The sequence below is a fragment of the Lottia gigantea genome (assembly GCF_000327385.1).
Source record: "Lottia gigantea unplaced genomic scaffold LOTGIsca_102, whole genome shotgun sequence".
NCBI classification, from domain to species: Eukaryota; Metazoa; Mollusca; class Gastropoda; family Lottiidae; genus Lottia; species Lottia gigantea.
The window spans coordinates 877,787-895,250 of record NW_008706795.1 but is presented as its reverse complement, the minus strand read 5'-3'; the positions used below and the strand labels follow the sequence as shown (position 1 = coordinate 895,250).

The following is a 17,464-nucleotide window of genomic DNA, read 5'->3' as shown; positions in this document are numbered from 1 at the left end:
ATAAACTTTTCTCTTTCTCCTACACTCATTCCATCTGGATCATAATCGGTAACTGGTGGGTAATCTCCAACATATTGTGCGTTCTCGGGTTTGTTGAAAAAGTGAGGGAAGTATCCTTTCTTCAATTCGGTGATACCAAATGTCTTTGGTAAATCTCGAAGTGGCATAGCTAAAAAGTTTAAGGAGTCGACAAATTTGACACATCCCAGTTGAATGGTCATGACTTTTCCACCATTCAATATGACTTTGGGTACGTCCATGGCGTGTTTGTGCAATCCTTGCAAAATGATCATCCCATCGTATCCTCGGAAATTATGTGCCACGGCAACGATGTTTTGACTCTTGGTGGTAGCACAACCTCCGGGAGCGACTTTCTTGGCCGATAAGTGTACAAAAAACTTGGCCACTTCATCCAAAGTGTTGGGTCCTGAGAAGATGATTTCCTTTTGGTGGTTCCAAGTTGAATCGCAGTGTTGACATGGAGTGGATTGTCCGATGCAGAAGTGACAACACAGTTGTAACACACATAAATTAGGTATGTGTTCCCCGGTATTTTGGTGACACTCGAAATCGTAAAAGACGAATCGGGTCACATCTTTGTCTTGTTTTTCTTCCACTTTGGTTTTGTCAATGTCTATGGTCTGAATGTAACACCATTTATCGCCTTTACCGTGCCATTTTCGACATATCTTACACTCGTACTCTCCACAAATATGTTCTTCCAATAGTCGGCCTCGTTTTCTCGTGTCCCATTCCTTACAACATTTAGTGCATTTTTTCCATTTGTTACAGGTGGTGATGGCGTTGAGGGTGGTTCCAGTTTTGTGAGCTTTAAAACATTCTTCACTGAAAAAGGTTCGATGACATTCTAAACAGTCTCGAAGTGTATCGGTGGGACAATCTTTGCCTGGGCGGCGACAAGCACTGCATACGCTGATACATGTATGTGTCTCGATATTGTTGTAACCTTTTCCACACAAGTCGCAATAATAATTCCTTTCTAGAAAGGCAGGCATTGAGACGATGACGTCATAATGGTGGTCATGATGATAGAGATGAAGTTTTTTAGGGGTACCGGAAACTTTGCCTTTGTACAATAATTTTCCAAATAGGAGTCTAGAATACACAAACAGTTGGTAGCCTTGTTGTCCTAAAGTTTGTTGGTACAACTCCCAGGTTTCATGTCCTTGACAAGCTTCAGGACGTGCTCCGACTTGTTCAATCAATCGTTCGGTGCATTTCGTCTGCCAACTGTAAGGTCCTGAACTTTTTGTTAAGCGTTTTCTTTGTGTCTCCCACTCTGGTGTGTCGTTTTTATTGGCGTAGTGTTTGGCGATGACAATAGCTCGTTGAAAGCATAAATTATCTTTGTTTTTGACCACTACGATCGACCTCTTTCTCTTTAAATAATCTTCGAGTGATAATGATTCTCGTTTTAATAGATACCTGCCTTGACCATCTCCTTTGGGAACACTCACGTGACACACATGAAGTGTCATACGTTCATCTAATCTAAACTGTTCATTGGACTGCAGAATTCTCGCCACAGGGTTCAAAATATCTTGAGCTCTTATCCCCGACCATTTGTTGAATGGAATCCAAGCTGGTGATTTCAATCCCGGGTGTGACACGCTGAATCTCACTTGGTCGTCTGGGTCACAACTCAAATAGTTTCCAATGTCCCGGATAATTTGGTTAAAAGTATTATCCAACTGTTGAGGAACTTCTGCTGGTAAAACATTATTCCAATTCTGTGTAAAGTCCACGTTCAAATACACGGAGTTGGTATGAAATCTTCTGCTGTATTTTCTATCGCCAAGTCGTAGTTGATATGCCATCTTCGCAGGTTGCTCTGATAGTGAATCTAGACATCCACATCAGCCGTTAAATAGTTAAAAAATCACGTGACGTTATAAGCATGCGCATTCACACACAATTGGTTGTTAGAAATCACGTGTTCTGTGTGACGTCATTTGTGCCTATTTAACAGAACGCTGAGCCATTCTTGCCATCATTTCCACAATGGGCAATTGTAGGCTGGCTATGGGCTCAAGAAAAACGCTGTTTGGAGATTGCTTTGAAGTACTACAAGGACAATCCTAAACAGTGTTGATCTTGACACCCACCCCATGTCAGGCATAGCTTGACAGCCCTTTTTAGGGCAACAAATCAAATGAAAAGAGATTTTATGATATTTTACAATTCTTTATTTCAACAAGACATTTTAAATAACATTTTAAATATTTAAACATTTTAACAATAATTCTGCTTTATTCATTTTGTCCACTTCCATGTCTTCTAATACTTTTCCATTTTCGTCTACTTTCATGATCCATAAATAAATTCCCATGGAATCTGGAAAATCAAAGTCGTGTTTTTTGGCTGCAGACAAACACGATCTAAAATCGGGATATACTTTATGACTGGTTGCCATGGTACTGGTTTGGTCTCTTAATATTCCTTTCCATTCGTAAACATAACCTTTTCGATAAGATTTGGGTTTGACCATTTTCAGGTAAAGACAGTGTGGGGAATGACGTCGATGTTCATCCCAAGCACAATCGTCAGACTGCCATTCTTTCAGTTTATGGCGACACACAAAACATTCTACAGTATCTTCGTATTGAAGGTAATAAAACCCAGCTTCAGCCAAAGAGATTGGTGTAGGTTTAGATTTAGGCCAATCGACAAACGTCTCTAAACGATCCTCAAACAACAAGTATGACCGGAAATAGTCACGTGATCTAACACGTGATCTGTGGCCTTATAAAACCGCGTACCATGCCAAGTAAAATCATATTCGCCATGGACAAGTCAGATTTCAAGGAATGCGACATTTGTCATAAGACAAGGCCTATGGCCTATTACCATCACCCAGAGGATGACTGGTTCCAGTGTCTATGGTGTATGGCCATAGTTCGCCCTACCTTCTGGAGGATTTCCAAACATAGACGGATCTGTGCGAAAAAACCGAAAGAAATCTGTACTTGTCGTCGGTCCTACTTTGATTAGACCAAGTCTGATCGCCCAAGTCCAATAAAAAAACAGCCCTTTTCAGGGCTACCTAATCAAAATAAAAGAGTTCCCTTTTCCTTGGGTTTTACCCCTTGAGATTTCCCTTTGGGATTTCCCCTTGAGGTTTTACCCTTGGGATTTCCCCTTCCCTTGGATTTCCCCCTTGGGATTTCCCCCTTGGGATTTCCCATGACGTCATCGGCATTCCCGTAGGGGTTTCCCCAATGACGTCATCTCCCTAGCAACGGAAGTCGCGCATGCGCATCCTTAAACCGGATGTGACGTCATCCCTAGCAACCATTATGACGTCATCCGTTGCCTAGCAACCAAAGTTCCTAGCCCTATCCCCCTACTACTAGCGTCTTGTTGCATGCCTCTTGGAGCGACTGCAACGCATCTTTCAAGAAAATTTTCAACACATTCTGATACACATTTTATGACAAGAACGAATAAAAATCATATTGTTAAAATTTGTTGAAAATAAAGTTGGGGTACAATATTGGGGGTGCATATCATTGTCCTAGGGGTCAATTGTCTTCCCTGTATCTCCATTGCTATTTTTCCATAATGAAATTTCAATTTTGTCAGGAAATGACATGTCTTATACGAATTATGGGGCATTAACATACACTCGGCCAAGTTACTTTTTTTAATAATACGAATGTGGGCGATGCGTTAAAATACGTTATAGGCTAAGGCTTATAGAGTGGGAGCAGGTATTTTGCGCCTAGAAGTTATAGAGAATTAACTCAGGACGAAAAATCCATTTCCTTCCTTATAAAGTGACACAATTATATTATGCTATTGACATTTTTAACCATAGATATCATTTGAAGGTTGCTATTTTCTGCACTATGTATATTAGTGGTAGTAATGAAGTATAGGCTAGTAGTGATTTTAGATCTTGTGACGTTCATATTCAAATACTGTACAATAAGATAGGTCTAAATATATCACCAGGGAACACCCACGTTTAATCACTTTGTATGTTTGAGACCATAAGCATTTGTATAGTCAGTAACTTTTATTTATGAAAATGAAAGTGGAAGCTTTTTTAACCAGTACGCCATATTCGACGTTTTAGAAATTACAACATCATTATCTATTGGGGAAATAATTAGATGAGCTGATATCTTACTTTAGCTCACTTGAAAAATATTGACGAAACAGGAAGATAAAAACAATATACATAATATTTACCTCAGAGAGCCTAAAAGATTATTGAGCATACCTGCACATAGATAATTGCAATGTAAAAGCTGAATGGAAAGTGTCTTGCCTCCCGGAAGCACTTAAAAGAACGTTGCATTAACATTTCTTAAAAATAGACAGAAAGTGGGTCAGACTGAAAATTGGTCTGACTTGTGACCACAAATATTTCATCTGAACAAAAAATTACTCTAAAAGAAATGGACAAAGACTTCATACATACTAGGAGAATAATTAATATTTACTTGATCCCTTATCGAAGTTATTTTACTACTATATGTTATATTATAAAAGTAATTCTCCCTTGATCCAACAACTTTTGTCTGAGCAAATCAACAAGTTTTTTTAATTGTTCTATATTTTAATGAGAATTGGAATATCCGCCTCAAAATAGTACTGTTAGTCTTGAGGTGCGGCCACACGAGCGGTCTTTGTAAGAGATTTTTGTCGTCGATTAGAGTTTGGAGAAAAATCTCGCGTGTGCCCATGCTTCCTCGACAGTGGCGGAGCCACAGGGGGGACAGGGGGGTGGGGCCGAAGGCTAGTTTTTCGGGCAAGGCATTAAAAAAAAAATTTTTGAACGGCCCGATTTTTTTTTTTTTTTTTTTTTGGAATTTAAAAATGAAAAATTCCCCCCCCCCCCCCCCCCTGGGACGTAAACGTGGCTCCGCCACTGTTCCTCGATAAGAATATCAAGCTTATTGATAGTTTTATCGCCTGCAAGACAGACGGTCCTCATCCAATCAGATAAAACGACCGACTAGAGATTTTTGTCTCCTAGTGTGTCCGTGCCAGTCGTTAAAACTATAATTTTTTTTGTTTGCATTGAAAAGAAACACATTTTTCTACTTGAAATTTCAACTGAAAAGTGTAGCTATTAAAACACAAATTTTGAAGACATTCTGACATTGTGTGATCATGATTTTCAACAACGCAAAGACCTGGGTATATTTTTGAATAGGGAATCTAGCTAATGGTCTATTATCGCCAGAAGCAATACTAATTAAAGTTCTGTTTTGTACCTTTTATATTATTTTTATAATTCTTTATGTTTACAGGAATCATTCGACTTTCGGAAATAATTTACAGCAGGAAAAGTTTGTGAATGTGATGTAGATGCATACTCTATTGTCAAAAGTGAGGATTATCATCTGTAAGCAATAATTTAGATACGTTATACGAAATGAGTTCTTATGTAACCCTACAGACTGTCTCTGTGATATACAATTTACTTATCGGAAATGGAGCCTCTTCCATGGTGTTTAAAGCTTTTGATAAGGTGAGTTTCTATATAGCTTTTTCTTTTTACAGTCCTGATTCCCAACTTATTAGTCCATGAACCTCCTAATCTTGACCTTCAGCAAAGGTTTAGAATGTTTAAAAACAGTTTATCTCATGTAATAAACGACATAAAGCTTGATATGCTACCTCCTGTACCACTTATTCTGTCACTAGAACCACGACCTCAACCCCCAACCATGAAATTTTCTCAAATTCAATAACTATTTTTAATATGGTACCCCCTAAAATACTTGTTGGTAACTCCAATGGATACTAAAAAAGTAGACTAATGACGCGAGTGGACATCATAATACGTGAATTTAACATTGGTTCTGTATCCTACTACAAGGTAGACCGAAACATCTACCTCTATTCCAGATTCTGATAGATATTTTTAAAGTTAGAAACTGGAGTAGATGCAGATGTTTCGGACTAACTGGAAGAGTATGGTTTATGAATAATTTCCCAGGGATTCAGTTTTCTATCAATACAGATATTGTAAATATTCCAGAGAACGGGGGAGCAGAGAGCTGCTAAAGTTATAAAAGATAGATCTAAATATAACCTACTAGATTTAAACCGTGAAGTTACAACATTAAAGCATCTAAATCATTCAAATATTGTTAAATTATATGGTAAAGAAACCGAGGTAAGTGTTTGTTATTTAAATATTGTTAAATTATATGGTAAAGAAACCGAGGTTAGTAAACGTTATGTAAATATTGTTAAATTATATGGTAAAGAAACCGAGGTAAGTGTTTTTATTTAAATATTGTTAAATTATATGGTAAAGAAACCGAGGTTAGTACACGTTATATAAATATTGTTAAATTATATGATAAAGAAACCGAGGTTAGTACAAGTTATTTAAATATTGTTAAATTATACGGTAAAGAAACCGAGGTTAGTAAACGTTATGTAAATATTGTTAAATTATATGGTAAAGAAACCGAGGTTAGTGTTTTTATTTAAATATTGTTAAATTATATGGTAAAGAAACCGAGGTTAGTGTTTTTATTTAAATATTGTTAAATTATATGGTAAAGAAACCGAGGTTAGTGTTTTTATTTAAATATTGTTAAATTATTTAGTAAAGAAACCGAGGTTAGTACACGTTATATAAATATTGTTAAATTATATGATAAAGAAACCGAGCTTAGTACACGTTATATAAATATTGTTAAATTATATGGTAAAGAAACAGAGGTTAGTACAAGTTATGTAAATATTGTTAAATTATATGATAAAGAAACCGAGGTTAGTACACGTTATTTAAATATTGTTAAATTATATGATAAAGAAACCGAGGTTAGTACAAGTTATTTAAATATTGTTAAATTATATGATAAAGAAACCGAGGTTAGTACAAGTTATTTAAATATTGTTAAATTATATGATAAAGAAACCGAGGTTAGTACACGTTATTTAAATATTGTTAAATTATATGATAAAGAAACCGAGGTTAGTACAAGTTATTTAAATATTGTTAAATTATATGATAAAGAAACCGAGGTTAGTACACGTTATATAAATATTGTTAAATTATATGATAAAGAAACCGAGGTTAGTACAAGTTATTTAAATATTGTTAAATTATATGGTAAAGTAACGAGGTTAGTACACGTTATATAAATATTGTTAAATTATATGGTAAAGAAACCGAGGTTAGTACACATTATGTAAATATTGTTAGATTATATGATAAAGAAACCGAGGTTAGTACACGTTATATAAATATTGTTAAATTATATGGTAAAGAAACAGAGGTTAGTGTTTTCATTTAAATATTGTTAAATTATATGATAAAGAAACCGAGGTTAGTACACGTTATATAAATAGTGTTAATTATTTGATAGAGAAACTGAGATTAGTACAAGTTATGTAAATATTGTTAAATTATATGGTAAAAAAACCGAGGTTAGTATTTTATTTAAATATTGTTAAATTATATGGTAAAGAAACCGAGGTTAGTACACGTTATATAAATATTGTTAAATTATATGATGAAAAAAACTAAGGTTACTACACGTTATGTAAATATTGTTAGATTATAAGGTAAAGAAACCGAGGTTAGTGTTTTTATTTAAATATTGTTAAATTATATGGTAAAGAAACCGAGGTTAGTACACGTTATGTGAATATTGTTAAATTATATGGTAAAAACCGAGGTTAGTACTTGTTATGTTAATATTGTTAATATATTTGACAAAAAAAAACCGCGAATTGATCACGTTATAATTTATTTTGCATGTGACTATTATCTTTCAGATTGGTACCGGACGTGACGTATTGATTCTCGAATACTGTCAGTCTAGTCTTTATTCTTTTCTACAAGAACCAGAAAATTTACACGGCCTCAGAGATCAGGAATTTTTGACTTTATTCATCGATATTGGTATGTTAACATATAAAATAAAAATCACCAGAATAATAAATCACTACAAGTTATTGTATTTTACAACGGTATCATATCATAGTGACTTTACTCGTATACTAGTTGTGTTTAAGTCAAATGAAAAGCCCATATAGAGTAGGTCTACTGTGTGCACATAAGTCATACAATAACTTCCTTGTAGATACTGAACGAATTTCAATACATTTAACCAATACACATAGCCTTTTTTATCAAAGGTAGTTTGTGTTTAACCTATGAGTATAAAGTATTTCAAATTTATCGGATTCAAGATCGCTATACACAGTGTTCTTTGAAGCCTTTCGATTACAAGATTTAAAATCCTGCAGAAGAAAATACAATAAAAGGGACACCTTTGTCGACCCCAATTCCAATAAACAAATTTCTCAGTTAAAATTGTGGACTTATCCCTATTCGTATGTCTGTATTAGATTTCTATTGCGTTCTATTTGCACAAGTTTCCCCCCAAACAGACCTTCACTAAATCAAAATTTAGGCGATACTTGCTGACGTATTTCATAGATGAGGTCTAAGGATAAATTTGATGTCGGTAAATTTTTGATTTAGTGTTTTAATCAGTCTAATCAAAGTTAGACCAAACTTTCGCTCCGTTGTTCTTTTGACATAACTCGATGACGCCTGCTTAAATCAGTCAAATTTCTACCTTTCCAGTGCTTTCATTTTGGGACACAGGTTCGGTCAAAAGGTTAATTTTACGAACGTTCAAGAGGTCTGTCGTTAGACCCTAACTAAAGCGGGTATATTAATATAAAGGAACGAAAGTTTGACCTAATTTTAATTAAACTGTATTTTAATTTAGATATATTTGAGGATGAATTTGACGTCGATTTTTTTTATCGACGTCAAATTCATCCTTAGGCCTCGACTTTAAAGGTATAAGACATAAGGTTGTGCTGTAGTATGAACAAGTATCCCTTCCCCCATTTAGAATGTTTTAATAGACCGTGTCATACATCTTTTATTTACTAGCTTCCGGTTTTCAATATCTCCATAGTAACGGTATAATTCACAGGGACTTGAAGCCCGGGAATATTCTCAGAAAAATTAAACCCGATTTGAGGTAAGAACCAGTATTATTATTGTTCGTTGCAGTTAAATTCTGACATTCTGTAAACGGCATTTTTACATGAGTTTTTGTGAGTTCCCACTGAAATATGGTAAAATCAAAATACATTTTTCATTTTATTCTATTCCATGTACTCTATAAGAAATGTAGAAACACTCACACGATTGTTCATTAATTTCAATCTGATAAAAACTTTGAAACAACATCGCATTCCCTAAAAACCATGTTCGAATATTCAATGAAAATATCCATAAAACAAAATTTTGATAGAAAATTGTAGGCGAAAAGTATTGGAATTATTATTAATGTTGTTCACCTAAAGGATACTTTTACTGACTGATCCAGGACATAGTGAAATCGACATGTTTTCCTATGATTTCTGTCATTGTTAATTGTAGAAAATCATGGCTACATTTGATATGTTTTCTTGTAACACTCTCTATTCGCGCAAAGAGATAACTTTTGTTAAATTCCATACACTTATCACGATGGTAATAAGGCCAATTCCATACACTTATCACGATGGTAATAAGGCCAATTCCATACACTTATCACGATGGTAATAAGGCCAATTCCATACACTTATCACGATGGTAATAAGGCCAAACTTGGTCTTGCTGAGTTTCTGGTTGCCCTGGCAGCTCTGTTTGTTGAAAGAATTTATCTGCTATCTTCAGGGTAAAAAGATCGTAATATAGCCTAATCACATAGACTTCTAATTTAAATGGTTTTACGGGGACTGACTTATAGTCCAATACACTGGTAGTCTTTTGTATTCTGAAGAAATGATTTCCTTGTGAAATTGTTGTGCTTCTGAGGTCAATTTATGTGATTCTAAAACAGACCAGCATGCATAATGAAAGTCAATTATTAACCAAATAAGTCATACTTCATTTTAAATCCATGCTTATGAATTGTAGCCCAATTTACGTCATCAGTGATTTTGGAACTAGTAGAAGATTAGAAAATCCGGAAGAAGAATATTTTTCTTTGGTTGGGACTGAGGAGTTTCTGGTATTTACTTTTAGAATGATAATTCCATTGCCACTTTCAGTTTTCATGGACTTATATTTCTTCAGAATTTGACAAAATCTCTCAGATTTTGAGATATTAATCGTTGTTTTCCCTTGAAAAGTGCGTATCATGTGTGATTATTATATCTACCATGCTTTCTCCCAGGTCCGCGTCTTTTTAGATTATTTGCTTAATTTGTTTTAATGATTGAATTTTTTGCGTTCATTCATTGGTTGATGACATCATGACGTTATCCGTTCCTGTCAATACGGTTGTGGAACTGACGACTATCTCCTATGTCGGATTCTTTAAATATGATAGTGGTAGCTTTTATTATCATAGAATTATATTTTGTTATTTCAATTTGTTCAGCATCCAGCAGTATATCAAAAAGCATTTATAGACAGACAACAAGTCACACCGTTTAACAGTGGTACAGATTTGTGGAGTTTTGGTTGTACTTTATTCCAAGCTATCAGTTCCAGGATGCCGTTTATACCATTTGATGGTGCCAGGAACGACAGAAAAATTATGTAAGTGTTTTTTGAGTTTGGTATCAAATTGGTTTCTTTCTTTTTTTCTGATATTTTTCATCTCCATTCTAATCTATTGACGTTATTTATGACAGTTTCTTGTTAACGATTTGTGGGATAGAGAGAAATAGAATTAAATATGGAATTATGACTGAATCTTTATTGTAGTTATAAGTATTACCGTTCAATCAAATTCGAGTCTTTATATATCTCCAGGAATATATCCGGACATGACGTATGCTATTTTGGTGACCTCCATCAATATAAGACATTTTGGATAGGTCCTTTGATAAACTGGTAGAAGGTCTTACTAAGCTAACTCTTGATTTCCAGGTTTCAAATGGTGGCGTTAAAACCTTCAGGGTGTATTTCCGCCTACCAGAATAGTCCAGGAGGTGATCCTATTTGGGAGAACAAATTTCCCGATCACTGTCCTATGTCAAGGTAAAGGTGGTATTGGAGTATGTGGATATCTTGGCTTAGCTTGGTACACAATGTATAACAAATATATTTCTGTCCGATTATTTGGAGCTCTCGAACTGCCCAAAACGTCGATGTTCTGTGGTGAATAAGTCATTCTGGAACACTCCCTCACAGGCTCGTAGCTAGATCTAATTGTTCGGACAGACAAGTAATATATCCGGAGGAACAATGGTGCATTACAGTTTTTTTTCAGGGGATTGTGTGGGTCTACGGGTCTCTCCTTCAGACAATGCTCCTGAATAACACGAAGTCAAGTGATGTGTTTCTTATTCAAAATCTTGCTTTTAACTACATGCAGTATAGCCTATCATTGTCCCAATCAAGTGCATTTCAATTTTTTCAGTAACCTTCAAGAAATAATGCGACCAATTCTCTCTTCTCTGATGGAAGCCAGTCCAAGTAAACAAATGACGTACGAAAACCTATTTATATCAAAAGATCGTCTGTCTACGATGTTTAGATTGGAGGTACACCTAGCCAGTGATGGTACAACCCACACACTTTACCTAGATCCAACAAAAAGGTTCGTTTCCTTCCACTGCAGGACCCTCGTTTATGGATAATGATAACGATTATAATGAAAATTACATCAAATCAGATTCAGTCAGTCAAGTATGATTATCTATCTATCATTGGGTATCGAATCTATTTTGTAATCGATACAGAGCTACTATGTTCGGGTAACACAGTATGACTACGCTGATAAGGAAGTGTAATTTTGACTTCGACACCTCCCGTCGGTCCTTCTATTCGCTATTCGATATTTTGATATTCAGATCAAATTGACTAGGCAAAATGGCTTCCTGGCGGCATGGAATAGAGTTCCCTGCAATTTTATTGACACAGGTGTGTTCATAAGGACCCATTGTAGCTCGATCTTGATGAATGTTTTTCGAATTCTACAGCCGATCATTTCTGTTGATAAGGAGCTTTCCATGTAGATCTACAATACTGAGAAACTGCTTTCGTTAGTGTATCCTAAAAAATGATAAATAAGAACAATAATTTTGCAATTTTGACTAATAAATCTCATCAATCTCATCCTATCACCAAGAAGTTTGAAGACATGATATCAAATGAAGTCAGTTAATACAGATGTGAAGACAAGAGAGATAATTTTACCCAAGGAGTACCATGCATGGAACAAAAAGGTTTAGAATTTTCATGTGATGTTTCCGTCCACTGTAAAGAGAAACGTTCGATGAGCTGTGTATTTTAAAGAGAAAATTTAAATACTCAAAAGCGGAGCAGATAAAGATTTGAATGAATTTATGATGGCTTGTTGTCATTCCTAAACAAATTGTTGAACCAGAATTTTTCATACAAACTCTCGCTAATCTTTCAGCTTTAGGTGCGAATCTGTTTTTACGCAGAGTTGCCGCCCTAATTATGTCCTATATATGACGTTACTATTGCAAAAGCTGATATAGTTACAAGATCCATATACCTGTATATCTAAAAATTCGAATGGTGCAAGACAATGCGATTGATTTTCCTTATACATATTATAAAGTTAAGAAAACCTCTTTACAATCACTTAAAGCAAGAATTAATATCACCATAATGATCACGATTCCTGGAAACGCAAAATCTCTTTTTTTCTGTCAGTTTTGCAGAACTACAAAAACAGATAGCCCAGTATACAGATATATCAGCTGGACGTCAAGTATTATTTTATAATGATCAGATACTAGAAAACTTGATACAGAAAAATCTAAATTTAGATGAGCTATTACATCAACCACCTTCAATAAACTATCTTACATTGATGGATAAACACAAAGATCAGAAACTAGCTCCATATGAAATAGGTAAGAATGTTCCCATTAGTACATATTTCACATTTAAGGTTTTGGTGAGGCATTGGAGGAACTCTAACGCTTTGTCGATTAAGCATTAAAGGGACAGTTCCGCCATTTTTTTTACTAATTGTACCTTAGTTTCCGTCCACAATTGCTCATAAACACTCTAGAAGGCACAACTCTTGAATAATTTTGAGGAAACCTGGTATGATTGTTTGCTATCACCCAAGGATGAACCTTATCAAAAATCAGAAAAATCGAAAAAGGTTATGGCCATTGTTCTTGAAATGCTCGTAAATACTCTAGAAGGTGTAATTCTTGAAGGATTTTTGTTTTGCTATCACCCAAGGATGAACCCTATTGAAAATTAAAAAAAAAGAAAAATAATTATTCGGAGTTATTCCCTTTTTCTTAAAAACGCATTCAAGTTTTAACCTGTAAAGACCCACCTTAGAAGGCCCAATTCTTGACAGATTTTGACAAAACTTGGTAAAATTATACAGTATCGCCCCAAAAAGTTCAAAAGAAGTATAAGACTGAAGGTTGAATATTTCATACTGGTGATTGTTACTGTACTGCCAAATATTTTTATTCAAAATCATCAAAGCTGCCAGTTGTCGTATATTACTGTGCCTGGCAAGATATCTTCATGAGACACTACCATATAAAGAAAAGACATCTATAGAAATAGGAAAAGAAATTCTTAGTTTGAGATATTTTCGAAGGAATTATGAGAGTTTCTTAAATTTCTAGTACTTTGTATGACAATTTACATAATATATTCAATACTCAAATCAACCTCTTATAACGGTACACCTGACCCTTTAACAAGGTTGAAATCTTGATGTACAGTTTCCTCAAAAAATCCGGGGAAACAAATTTCATTAAGGATCCTCTCTACCAGCTTGACCTTCACCAAATTTATTCAAATTGATCTTTCCCGGATTAGGCATATTCGTACTCATTTACAGCTAAATCGAGGAAATATGACTGAGCTGAAATTAGAGCCCATGACCACCATTTTTCGACGTAACCAATCAAATGACTTAATATAAAAATAACCCTAACCGATTGTGCTATGGAAGCCCGATATTAGCCTACAATAGGTACACATTGTGCATCTTATTTATTTTCATATGAGTTACAAATGATGTCTATTTTATGTTTCAGAACCGTTCCCGGTTTACCATAACACTAATACTATTAATCAAGATTATCAAGTAACTTCTAAACGATGTGAAATTATTAATAATATCATGTTATTAGTATCTCAATCTCACAGTTTTCAACTCAATATCACCAAAACAGTCTCAGCAATGTGGTAAGTGATATGTCATATAGTCAACAATGTATTATGAAAGTAGCTTTAGGGGACTATGAGGAGATTTTTTTTCTGATTTTTTTGTGTGTATTAGTAGGGACACTGATAGCATCAATGTACATCATTCCAATTTTAAATGATACGTCTGTGGTTCCTGTAATTCCACTAAAACTGTGTGTTTGGTTCAGTCGCTGACCACGAAAGCATCAGTATGTTTTGCGATTAGTGACGTCATCCCTTAAAATTTTAAACTCAAATGTCAAATTATCCAAATCCATTTTCCCTTTGTAAAAATTCAGTATTTAAGTCAGAATTATGTTGATGCTAAAATTGTGTCTTAATTTCTAGTAACTGTTTGAGCATTTCAATTGGGCACCCCTTGAGTGATATCTTTTCTTTGGTATGCTATCTTCAGGAAACGCTAAAATTGTTGTAATATAAAATGCTTTAAACTTGTGACATACACCGAGGAGGTATTTGTCCATTTTATTCCAATGCTGTATATGTATTGTGATGATATTACCATTCCATTTAGGACTATGTTGAAAACGATGTTTCTTAAAGTTGAGAAAAACTATGAATGTCTAAAAGAATTACGAGATCAGACCATATTTCATATTCAAAACCTGAAAGGTGAAAAGAAAAAAAGATATTTCTCACAAGTTTTCTCTAAAAAACACCAGAGCAGACACAATGAAGCGGAAGAAATTCTAGATATGATGAACGAGGTTGGTTTTTTTCAAAGAGTCAAAGGAAGTTGAGTATAGGAAGCACTTTTTGTTTCTATTGCACCATTCTTAATTTCTTATATTTGGTCCCTGTGAATACATCACACTACCTATTTGAGCCCCCGATGTTCCGTGATTCATCTTTAGGTTATTCAATCTTTCTTGAAGGAAAAAGCTAAGTACTGACGAAACAATATCTTTGAATTTATATTATTAAGATAACCTCATATAAAATCTTTGTGGACTCGATGCTAAGCTGACCAACTCACAAGGAAACAAATGAAAATCCCAAACTTTCTCTGAACTTTGACAAAAATATCAAATGAAACATAAAATTCCATAATTCTACATTTGGAAATTTGTAAACAATTTATACATGTATACAAACATCTACACGTATATATACATATATATTTACACATACACTTACACATATATTCATACATATATTTACATATATATTTACACATATTTGTATATTTACATTAACACTTACACATATATTTACATATATTTAAATATTTACACATGTAATATATTTACATACGAAATTACGAATAGAATAACATTTACATATACATTTACATATACATTTACATATACATTTACATATACATTTACATATACATTTCGTGTACATTTACACATATATTTACAAAACCATTTACACATATATTTACAAAAACATTTACACATATATTCACAAAAAATATGTATACACATATTCACAAAAACATTTACACATACATTTACATATATATATTTACATATAATTACACATATATTTACAAAATCATTTACACATATATTTAAAAGAAAACATTAACACATATATGTAGAAAAACATTTACGTTTACATATATATATATTGACATATTTACATATATTTCAGGTGGGATCTAGGTTAAAACCAGTGTCTGATTGTGCAGTTGATCTGAACAACAATTGTCAGAGGTATTTAGAAAATTCACAACAAGCATGTGATATATGTACATCAGATTGGTGAGTGGTTAAAACCATATTATTTAAATGATGCCTACAAGGGAATTTCTGACACCCAGAGATGAAATAGATATAGTTATTTGTATAAAGCTTTCTTTGGGTCAATCTAATTATTAGATTACAATATCGTTTCTTTTCTTATCTGACATATTTCGTCATCATTGTAATGTAACAAGCAATTTACCATAGTCTCGTTTTATTGAAGTTATTTTCAATCAATCAAAGCGTGAAATGTATCAACCGTTTCATGCTAACAATGATGAATCGTGGGATAGCGAGACACAATGAAGCTGTCGTGTAGATTTACTTTGGGTTTAGATTCTTCAATTTTGAATATGTGGTTAATGAAAGCATGTAATCTTCTTGATTATGTGTTCTTTAAAAAATGTCTAACGTAATATTCACTTTGTTCCAGTTCAAAGAAAATTACAAGCTATTGCGACAAAATGAGAGCCATTTTGTGTTGTATGAAGAAAAGTAAAAACAAAGAAATCTTGATTGAAATTGAGAACACCAAACATCTCCATGACAGGTATGGTGGCAATCTACATTTTTTTCATGAGAACGAATATAAAAGGGATTGCAAAGAGATTTTCTAAAAGCTTGTGGACACGGACAGCATCAATTTGGACCATTTCAATTTCAAGCCAGACGTTGGGGTTCCTTCAAAACAATTTAGAAAATCTTTACAACCCCTTTAACACGAAGATTTTCATTGATGCATGAATATTTATAGTATATACCATTTGTATTAAATATCACTAAATAAATAACCATTGGTTATTATAGACAATTTTTGTTTTAATTTAGGAGTGAAGCTGAAGAAGTATGTGCTTCAGGTCTGGCCTTGTGGCAGGATCATTGCTGGATCAATAAACACAAAAGTTTTGAAAAATTTAAGATACTTAAAAGGTTAGAAGTATTTCTATATTTTATATTTTTTTTCTGGTGGAAATTATTCTCATTCAAAATAACATGAAAAGAACGATACACCAATTTTATTTTAAAATTGAAGGTACCAGTATTAAACAAATTCCGCTTTTTGTGTAGGTCGAAAAACGTTTTTGCTCAAATTTGTGAAAACTATACACCAAAATCTTTAGAAATGTGCCTTTTAACGTTTCTGAAAGTTTAAACTAAAAAAATCCAGCCGTTAATTTTTAAAACGCCAAACATATTACAAACCATAAAGTTCGTTTTGGAAGCTACTGCACGGACTTAAGTAAAATAAACACTTAATTGTAAAGAAATATGTCTCCTATTCTAAAGGTTTCAACTAATAATATCGAGCCATTATAAAGCCAAACACCAAAACTGGGTCAAACTGCTTAATTAACTTTTAGTACTCTCCGTTTTTAATTAACCCTTTTAAGACAAATTCAGTTTGATAATTTAAACTTTTTACAAAAAAGGGATACCCCTTAAAAGTCGGCAAGAGAGAACAAATTTGAGACAGGAATAGTCAAGTCACAAATTATTTATACAGTGGAAATGACAAAACTTGGTTTGATCGAAATTCAAGTTAAAGATTTGGGTGGTTCAATGATTTGTTTTTACGTATTCAAGAATATTTTTA

The 17,464-nt window shown here is 33.8% G+C and overlaps 3 protein-coding genes across 3 annotated transcripts in view; 1 reads left to right on the top strand and 2 right to left on the bottom strand.

Annotated features, from left to right (window-relative positions):
* The window catches only part of LOTGIDRAFT_170693 (hypothetical protein), a gene marked incomplete at both ends in the record, with an annotated part of 21,108 nt that extends 19,270 nt beyond the window's left edge, over positions 1 to 1,838 (bottom strand). Inside the window, one exon of the mRNA XM_009046525.1 lies at positions 7 to 1,838. Within this exon, the coding sequence (XP_009044773.1) occupies positions 7 to 1,838 (1,832 nt within the window). The remainder of the gene's footprint in view (positions 1 to 6) is intronic.
* Positions 1,839 to 2,509: 671 nt separating this feature from the next.
* LOTGIDRAFT_59297 (hypothetical protein) lies at positions 2,510 to 2,755 on the bottom strand (the record flags this gene model as incomplete). The annotated part of the gene is made up of 1 exon (XM_009046524.1): positions 2,510 to 2,755. A coding segment is annotated over one exon (246 nt), but the record flags the coding sequence as incomplete, so codon positions are not given.
* Positions 2,756 to 5,280: 2,525 nt separating this feature from the next.
* LOTGIDRAFT_223842 (hypothetical protein) lies at positions 5,281 to 10,556 on the top strand (the record flags this gene model as incomplete). The annotated part of the gene is made up of 6 exons (XM_009046523.1): positions 5,281 to 5,503; positions 6,017 to 6,154; positions 7,774 to 7,900; positions 8,909 to 8,999; positions 9,926 to 10,019; positions 10,392 to 10,556. Exons 1-6 carry the CDS (start codon positions 5,408 to 5,410, stop codon positions 10,554 to 10,556), a joined length of 711 nt encoding a protein of 236 aa, XP_009044771.1. The 5' UTR covers positions 5,281 to 5,407.
* Between the last annotated feature and the right edge of the window lie 6,908 nt (positions 10,557 to 17,464).